Source organism: Electrophorus electricus, chromosome 21, assembly GCF_013358815.1.
Source record: "Electrophorus electricus isolate fEleEle1 chromosome 21, fEleEle1.pri, whole genome shotgun sequence".
NCBI lineage: Eukaryota > Metazoa > Chordata > Actinopteri > Gymnotiformes > Gymnotidae > Electrophorus > Electrophorus electricus.
This window is the reverse complement of record NC_049555.1, coordinates 13,513,836-13,523,835: the sequence shown is the minus strand read 5'-3', so window position 1 is coordinate 13,523,835 and position 10,000 is coordinate 13,513,836. Positions and strand designations below refer to the sequence as shown.

Below are 10,000 nucleotides of genomic sequence, written 5' to 3'. Positions count from 1 at the left end.
CCTGGGATACATATTCACTCCTCTGAGACCTGAGATTTTTTTCAAAGTGTTATAAACAAAACATTATCAGAGACAACCCCCAGGAATTGACTTATTCCTCTGGACCTAAAAAAACCCAAAAAACAACAGCAATAAAAAAAACCCACCCCAGCTAAAATGTTGTGATGTGGAAATCCTGCTGATATTTTTGCAATGTTGATTTCTGGGAACACATTCTCAATTATAAATGGGTAGAGAGGAGACTGGCAAACCTTCTGAGCGGAAACAGGAGGAACCGGGACGGCGCCAGTCTGTGATGAAAACCCGTTCTTCTGAGACGGCACACTATGCATTTGCATGGTGTGTGTGTGTGTGTGTGTGAAACAGACTGCTTTTGAAATCACTACCATGTGAGCCTGAACCCTGCTTTTCAGAACATGGTAGGATCTACATTCAATGGGTCACGTGCAGCTACGGCGACAAACTCACTCTGTGTTTGTTTCTTTTATGTCTTCACATCATTCTTCTCATTCACTGTCCCACTTCCATAAACTCCCATTATAAATAATTAGTCCTTACCCATCTGTATCTCTCATCGAGTCACCTTGAGAAGAAGCCCCTGTTCTTGGTTTGGGGGGGTGGCCCAATATGCCACACACACACGGTTGGGGTGGAGGGGACCCAATATGCCACACACACACACTTTTTAAGACGAATGACTGCTTCATACCCTTGACTAGGACAGTCTGTTCCACAACAGTTGGGGCGGATGTTCTGCTCCAGAGCTGGCTCCTCTGGGGCCCGTGCCCCTGCTCGCGGTCCCTCTCTGCGCACTATCAGCTGGGCGACACACCCGCCTCTTTGCCACTTTTAATTATTCCATTTGCAAGATAAATCTGGCTGGCCATGTCAGATCAATCACAGCTGTCATTTCCTACACGCGGACTCCCACGCCGACACGCGGGCCTTTTTGCCCTGACGCCTTTCCTTTATAGTCATCAATTCTCCAAAGTCGATGCTTTGTTGAGCTGGACAGGGGTTCAGCGCTGTAATGAATGACTGGGGAACTTAATGCCTGCCGCGGCACTTTTTCCGTACGCCGGGCAGGCGGAGGACTTCGTACCCGGATGTTCTCTTAGTGCCGGTTCATCCGGTGCATGTGTTTGTACGCTCCTCACACCCCTTCTCCTTTCTCCAAAGCCGAGCAGTACCTCTCCGTCTCTCTGTGGCTAGACCTGTCCACACCTCCCGTTTTCACGGGGTTGTCCAACGCATGGACGCTGTATTCGTACACGGGTGCTTGGAGCTAAATGTTTATGTGATGTCAGCAGACAGCAGCTGCAGCAGCGACCTTGGGAAGACCACGCAGGACACAGCGCAGGACACAGCGCAGGGCACAGAACAGGACACAGCGCAGGACACAGTATACGACACAGCGCAGGACACAGTACAGGACACAGTGCAGGACACAGCGCAGGACACAGCGCAGGACACAGAACAGGACACAGCGCAGGACACAGAACAGGACACAGTATACGACACAGCGCAGGACACAGCACAGGACACAGTGCAGGACACAGCGCAGGACACAGAGCAGGACACAGTATACGACACAGCGCAGGACACAGCACAGGACACAGTGCAGGACACAGCGCAGGGCACAGTGCAGGACACAGCGCAGGACACAGTATAGGACACAGCGCAGGACACAGTATACGACACAGCGCAGGACACAGCACAGGACACAGTGCAGGACACAGTATAGGACACAGCACAGGACACAGCGCAGGGCACAGTGCAGGACACAGTATAGGACACAGTGCAGGACACAGTGCAGGACACAGTGCAGAACACAGCTCAGGACACACGCAGGACACAGCTCTCTGTCCACTCTTGCTGGCTCAGATCCCTGTCTGCAGTTCTACACTAATAAACATTGCTGGTTTATACACTGATGACATGAAGAAAATATTTAACCACTTGCTTCTGGGCATAATTGGTTTCATTACTTATATGTTTTTATGACATTGGACTACAGACATTGTCCTTGTTATAAACCTGGTGGAAGACTCTCAGGCTGATGGTCTTCAGTTTGAAGCTGGAGGAAGACTCATAATTATGGCGTTGTGGTTTTTCATGTGTTGTCGGTCTTGGAATTTGACATCTCTGTTGATTTGTTTTATAAGATGATATAAGAGATAAAACAGCACTTTAAACACTCATACCTACACACACACACACACACACACACACACACGTTTACACTCAAAGTCTGCCTTTGTGTTACTAAGCTCTGATGTTTGTCTGCTTTCACCACTGACTCAATATGATTGACAACTCATGCTAATGTCCCACGCTCATTTCACCCGATAGTCACATGAATAACATTAAACAGGGAAAGCTCACTTTAATAGCATCTCCCTCCCTTCGCTCGTTCTGTCCTTCTCTCCCTCACACGTCCCGCGTATGAGAAATTAGAGCACCTGAGTGTTCCTGCTACCTGCTATTTCATATCAGCACGTTGCAACAATTCCTCTTTAATGCGCTGCTGAAAGGCTTTCCTGGCGTATAATGTGCTGGTGTTGGTGTAGAAGATGGCTCCCGTGTGGAGCAGAGGAGCAGATCTCCCAGGCTGATGGCAGAGGGATAGAGGAGGCAGCTGAAAACTCCCGATATCAGCTGTATTACATGCACGACTGATTCTGATGCGTTTACTGTAATTGATTCTTTTTTAAAGGCTTCCGCTCACCTAACGCATTCATGTTCTTTTTACATCTCCCTCCCTCTCTCTTTCTCCCTCTCCCTCTCTCTCTCTCTCTCCCTTTCCCACATTCTCCCTCTCACGCTCTCTCTCACTCTCATCCACTCTCTCACTCTCTCTCTTTATCTTGCGCTCTCGCTCTCTGCCTGTCTCTTTCCCAGTATTCTTTGCGACTCACTGAGGCAAATGCAAATGCTTTAAGGTTGTGGATTAGCCCTCACGTGGGCCTGCCGGTTCTCTGGTGCTTATTAAAGTCGTTGTACAGACGCTGTGTTACGCTGTCTCAGTAACGCAGTGTTTTCCTTTAATACCTCAGCATCCTCACAACCACCAGTACTTGGGTCGTTTCTGTACGCCGTGTTAGGCCGCACTTGTGAACTACAGGCTGTGTTTTGTGTTGTAACAGGCGTACATAAAACACATTGATAAATAAAATGAAAAATGTAATTTAAACAATTAAATCTAGAATATTAATATTCTGTAGACCCCATAAAAAAATCCTATTTTATTTATGGCTTCATGTGAACCTTTCTTCTGGGTTGTCATCCCATATTTGGGATTTTTTGATTGTTTGTTTGTTTGTGTGGGGCTGTGTATCCTGGACCAGAGTTGCTCTTCCTACAAGCCCTCACTGTGTTCTGTGCTCATAAACAACATGCAAGTTATTTTGGAGATGGAGTAATTAGGCAGATCCAGAATGAACGCGGCCCCTGTGTGTGCCGCTGGGTCATTTGCATGCCTTTGAATGGGGGGGTGCGTCTGTGGGGATTTTACGATGGATGAGATTCCCGACGCTGAGCTGTCTTTGTTTTAAACGCTGCAAAAATAGACAGACACGAGCGTGCTGGAGCTCGTTTGTGTCCTGTGGTCTTTTCCTCCTCTCCCCTCCTTACACCGAGTGACCTACTGCAGTTGGCCGCTGAAGAAACGCTGCCTAGAGTAACAATGCTTAGAAGTGTGCGTGTGCGTGTGCGCGCGCGCGTGTGTGTGTGTGTGTGTGTGTGTGTGTGTGTTGTGTGAGTGGGACAGAGAGGTGACCAGAAAGGAGACCAGCATTTAAAGTTGAGCGTAAATATTTCTTTTGCTCATAATTAGAAAGGCCATCGATCATGAGGGTCCTATTCATCTCCCTGATTGGGCACATGACAAATGAATGAGACAATACGCAGGATGTCAGTGGAGTGAAGGAAAGATGGATGGAGGAGGGAGAACAGTTAACCTGCCCTTGTCCAACACCCCCCGCACCATCACCCCCGCACCATCACCCCCGCACCATCACCCCTGCACCAACACCCCCCACACATCACCCCCGCACCAACACCCCCGCACCATCACCCCCGCATGATTACCCCCGCACCAACACCCCTGCACCATCACCCCCGCACCATCACCCCCGCACCATCACCCCCGCACCATCACCCCTGCACCAACACCCCCGCACCATCACCCCTGCACCAACACCCCCCACACCATCACCCCCGCATGATCACCCCCGCACCAACACCCCCTGCACCATCACCCCCGCACCATCACCCCCGCACCAACACCCCCCGCATGATTACCCCTGCACCAACACCCCTGCACCATCACCCCCGCACCATCACCCCTGCACCAACACCCCTGCACCATCACCCCCGCACCATCACCCCTGCACCAACACCCCTGCACCATCACCCCTGCACCAACACCCCCCGCATGATCACCCCTGCACCAACACCCCCCGCACCATCACCCCTGCACCAACACCCCCGCACCATCACCCCTGCACCAACACCCCCGCACCATCACCCCTGCACCAACACCCCCCACACCATCACCCCCGCACCAACACCCCCCGCATGATCACCCCCGCACCAACACCCCTGCACCATCACCCCCGCACCATCACCCCTGCACCAACACCCCTGCACCATCACCCCCGCACCATCACCCCTGCACCAACACCCCTGCACCAACACCCCTGCACCATCACCCCTGCACCATCACCCCTGCACCATCACCCCTGCACCAACACCCCTGCACCATCACCCCTGCACCAACACCCCCCGCACCAACACTCCTGATCTGGTCAGCACACACTCACGCACTCACAGCTGACCCCACAACCCATATCCCCACTCACATACTCTTCCCACACATACACACACACATGGCCACACACACTCACACACACACACACACACAAGGTGTCTCAGTGTCTCACCTTCATTCACTGAATGGATGACTATCGTCCAGGTGACTGATGAAGACAGCATGCATGTGTGTACTGTGTGACATTAACACCATGTCTATAATTTGCATGTTTCTAACATCACTTCTGGGGTGGGGGGGCTGTATACACTGAGTTATACTGAGTGTGCATAACTCTTAAATATAAGAGGACCCACAGATTGTGAATACAGCATTTGCATTAACTATTAACTCAGGTGCAAAATCTGCTAAACAACTGCAATGCCATCTGTTACTAGACCGTTTCAAGTCCGTTGTAGACTGTAACAGTCTATTGCAGTCCATTACAGTGAGTTACAATGGAAACAATGCATAAAATCCCCTGAAAGGAGTTCAGGCTAGATAAATGTACTCATAGTGTGGTAAATGTATCACAAACAATTGCAACGCAATACTACACTAATGCTTTATTAATACGAATATAAAGTTGACTAAAATATTTATAAAATCTTCCTCAAGTGTTTTACATATCATGCTTACTCGTTGTGTGACTCATCAATAAAGGCTTGTGAGGATATACTTAGGTCACCGTGTTCCGACTATCCACAATCTTAAAAATCGTATAAACATACAGAAACCAAAATGCTGCCTTAGGGTTGACCGTTGACTTTTGTTGCAACTTTGGAGGTAATATCCCCACATGAATTTGACAGACAGGAATGCTTCCAAGGCTCAATTCTGACCCAAGCCTCGGAGGAAAGTCAAGGGTTGGAGTTCAAAGGTCAGGGCTTTCTAACGGATGCCACAGCCAAGAATGTTAACGCAGGCATCCCTGTTACTCAGTGGGACAGATGCTGTCCGTCATTAGTCACCTCTGTGTTTTGGGTAGTGGTACAGCTCCAGTGCTTGCTGGGAGTTGCCACTAGGGGGCGCTGTGTGGAGAGACAGCGTATAGAGGAATTTTGGGATGCAGTCCCTGTTCTGGGGGAAGATTTACTGCTGAACTCACCCCGGTGTTGTTAATGGTTCTGCCATGGTATACCACGGGAGCCAGGCAGCAGTCAAATTCCCCGACCATAGAAAGCGTGGGAGCAGATTCTGGGAGTTCACGAACCAGAAAGTCCTCTACCCATTTTGCCCTCTCTCTCTCTCTCTCTCTCTCTCTTTCTCTCTCTCTCGCTCTCTCTCTCTCTCGCTCTCTCTCTGTCTCTCTGTCTATCTCTCTCTCCCTCCCTCTCTCTCCCTCCCTCTCTCTCTCCCTCCCTCTCCTCTCTCTCCCTCCCTCTCTCTCTCTCTCCCTCCCTCTCTCTCTCTCTCTCTCTCCCTCCCTCTCTCTCTCTCTCTCTCTCTCTCTCTCCCTCCCTCTCTCTCTCCCTCCCTCTCTCTCCTCTCTCTCCCTCCCTCTCTCTCTCTCTCTCTCTCGCTCTGTCTCTCTGTCTATCTCTCTGCCTCTTAGACTTTATTAGCCTGCTAAATGCAATCATATTATGCAAAAGAGAATAGCTCATTGGCAGGAGGGGGGAAAGAATGAAGATGAAAAAATAATAACCTTATAAAGATGAATGCGCCCTTCTACTTCATCCACCCATCCATCCATCCATCCACCCATCCATCCATCCACCCACATTTCTTTTCCCTGCTAACACCTAGGCTCTGACGTTCATAAGAAATCTGAATTGGTTTTTCAATTACTCGGGCTGCGACAGCTTGCTAGCTATACAAAGCCTTTTCCGGCAGGCTTTCAGATTATGCATTACCGCAATATCCAATTTAATAACTCGGATTACCCATATTGTTTTTTCTCTCTCTCTCTCTCTCTCTCTCTCTCTCTCTCTCTCTTCCTCTCTCTGTCTCTCTCTCTCTCTCTCTCTCTCTCTCTCTCTCTCTCTCTCTCTCTCTCTCTCTCTCTCGCTTTCATTGTATTCCCTTCCGCAGCCAGAGTAGACCTCGTCTCGCGGACGCGGCAGCCGGAGTTAACAAAGACATTCACAATGATGAAGTCTGTATACACGGAGCAATACAGAGGCCCCTCAATAAGGAGACATGAAATTAGATTCATAGTTCTGGTCCCGGAAAAGAAGGCGAAAATGTGATTAAATTAATTATGTAGGGGAGCGACTATTAGTTGGTGGCTAAAGAGGCATTTAATGTGTGTGGGAATGGTTTTCAGTTTGTCTTTGAATAAGCATAAATCTGGTTTTATTAGAAATTGAGGGCTTTTCTTGACATAGCCTGCCTCGCGTAACTGTATATTGTGCAGTTCAGTTAAAGTTTATCAAAGGAATGAATGCTTCTAGTGCAGTTCATCTAGTAGCTACATTACACACACACAGACACACACACACACACACACACACACACACACAACTCTGAATACTTATTTCTTCAGGCACTGAAGGTCATTATTTTCATTTTCCATATTAAAAAAAAATTGCTTTGACACTTCTTAACTCAGTATATCAGGTAAATACTGTTTATAATTTGAAAAGACTACAAGAATTCACACTTGGTGGTAGACGAGTCTTTTTATAATTCAGAGGTGAATTTTAAAGTAAAGTGATCAATGAATAACTTTATGTCATTTGCACATTTCAGTTAAAAAAAAAAAAACAACTAAAATAAATCTCTTCTTGCAGACGGTGGTCAGTGATGTCCTGCAGTTTGTCTGCGCTGATATGATGGATATGCATTCGATTCTGTGTAATTGATTTGCCAGTCACATTCAGAGAAAGACGTAGAGAAGAAAACGGATTTTAGGGGAAACAAAATCCATTCTGTAGGATTTATTCTGGCAAAGAAAATTCACATTTACTGAATTTGTCAATCTGATAGATTAGTTCTGTTCCTTGGAGTGAGTGTGTGTGTGTGTGTGTGTGTGTGTGTGTGTGTGTACATTACTTTGAGAGTGATTGTTCAGAGTGCTTTCCATTATGGCGTCTCTCAGTATCATTTGGGAAATGTGTTGTGAAGCTTGATTTTACCTACCTCCCATGAGCTGGGGAGGGGGAGTGTGAGCATGAGAGAGACAGACAGACAGGCAGACAGACAGACAGACAGATAGAGAGACAGAGAGAGAGAGAGACAGACAGAGAGATGAGGAAAAAGTGGACATTCTGTTTGGTTTGGCCTCAGGCTGCTATGAACAGTGCCATCACACTGAGCCCTGAAGCGATTTTGAACATGGAGCGTGTTTTGTTAAAGGAGGAGAAAAGCGATGATGGAACATATTTGGACTAATTGGTAATTGAAGCAAATGGAGCAAAAAATGGAGCAAAAAACCTCCTTCAAACCTCATCAAAGCACTAGTGTCAAAATGAAGTTCAACATGTTTGCATGCGCACGCACACACACACACACACACACACACACACACACATTATGCAGCTTCAAGGCAAAAATGAAACTGAGCAAAATAAAGGGATGTGATATAAATCTTTAATTCAAACATTTCCCGTGATGCTTCGCTTATACCTTTGACTCAGCATGTCAAAGGCATCTATGTCTCTTAAAGATGTTTAACATTTTGTGGCAAACAATGCTTCTTCCTCCTTTAATGTCCACTTGAAGACATCAGCTACAGTGTTACAGTTGTATATGATTCAAGTGAGGTCTGATTTGGCTCTGTGAAGGAAGCAGGGCAGGTGTTGCTCGCGGTCAGATGTTTCTGGTGCCATGCTGAGCTGTGTTTAATCTCTGTGCAGTGTCTGGTGCCATGCTGAGCTGTGTTTAATCTCTGTGCAGTGTCTGGTGCCATGCTGAGCTGTGTTTAATCTCTGTGCAGTGTCTGGTGCCATGCTGTACTGTGTTTAATCTCTGTGCAGTGTCTGGTGCCATGCTGAGCTGTGTTTAATCTCTGTGCAGTGTCTGGTGTCATGCTGTACTGTGTTTAATCTCTGTGCAGTGTCTGGTGCCATGCTGAGCTGTGTGTAATCTCTGTGCAGTGTCTGGTGTCATGCTGAGCTGTGTTTAATCTCTGTGCAGTGTCTGGTGTCATGCTGAGCTGTGTTTAATCTCTGTGCAGTGTCTGGTGTCATGCTGAGCTGTGTTTAATCTCTGTGCAGTGTCTGGTGTCATGCTGTACTGTGTTTAATCTCTGTGCAGTGTCTGGTGCCATGCTGTGCTGTGTTTAATCTCTGTGCAGTGTCTGGTGTCATGCTGTACTGTGTTTAATCTCTGTGCAGTGTCTGGTGCCATGCTGTACTGTGTTTAATCTCTGTGCAGTGTCTGGTGTCATGCTGAGCTGTGTTTAATCTCTGTGCAGTGTCTGGTGCCATGCTGAGCTGTGTTTAATCTCTGTGCAGTGTCTGGTGTCATGCTGAGCTGTGTTTAATCTCTGTGCAGTGTCTGGTGCCATGCTGAGCTGTGTTTAATCTCTGTGCAGTGTCTGGTGTCATGCTGTACTGTGTTTAATCTCTGTGCAGTGTCTGGTGTCATGCTGTACTGTGCTGGTGTCCTGTGCACTGGGACTGTGATCGTTGTAATTGTTGAAACAAAGAGACCATTCATTGTCTTCGCAAGGCAAAATGTAACAAAATGTGAGTTTTCTTAACTTATTTCACTTTCAAACATAAACTGCTGACCTCCTAATTTGAACAGTGCTGATTTTCAAAATCTGAAAAAGAGAAAGACTTCTTTATTCTCCAGTTCTTCATTCCTGTGAAATTATTCTTGCTTAGCAAAGGCAGGCTAAGAATAAAACTATAAATCTGAGAAAATGTCTGTGTGTGTGTGTGTGTGTGTGTGTGTGAGAGAGAGAGAGAGAGAGAGAGAGAGAGAGAGAGAGAGAGAGAGAGAGAGAGAGAGAGAGAGAGAGAGAGAGCATGCATACTTAACAGTGTCCTACACTTGACTTAATTAGAGGATTCTTTATTCTTTGTCTTTCCCAGCAGTGAGTATCAGCACTAATGTAGCCCAGCATGCTAACACCGTTAGCACTGAGCAAAGCCTCCCTGCAGAGTTAGCCTGCTTTAGTATGAGACAGGAAGGAACAGGTTGTCTCAAACCGCTAAGCTCTGTGATCACTGCGTTAAAAAGAGCTACTCATCCTAAAAAGGACACCGAAAATGAAGTGTGCATGCGCCTGTAAAGTGC

At 47.3% G+C, this 10,000-nt stretch overlaps 1 protein-coding gene across 1 annotated transcript; it reads left to right on the top strand.

Annotated features, from left to right (window-relative positions):
- Window positions 1–3,936: 3,936 nt before the first annotated feature.
- On the top strand, window positions 3,937–4,803 carry LOC118240414 (extensin-like). Its single transcript, XM_035520696.1, has one exon. It carries the CDS (start codon window positions 3,937–3,939, stop codon window positions 4,801–4,803), a length of 867 nt encoding a protein of 288 aa, XP_035376589.1.
- The last annotated feature ends 5,197 nt before the right edge of the window (window positions 4,804–10,000 follow it).

Bases quoted from the DNA above. Each gene is read 5' to 3' on its own strand.
- LOC118240414 (XM_035520696.1), top strand. From the start codon at position 3,937: ATGGAGGAGGGAGAACAGTTAACCTGCCCTTGTCCAACACCCCCCGCA.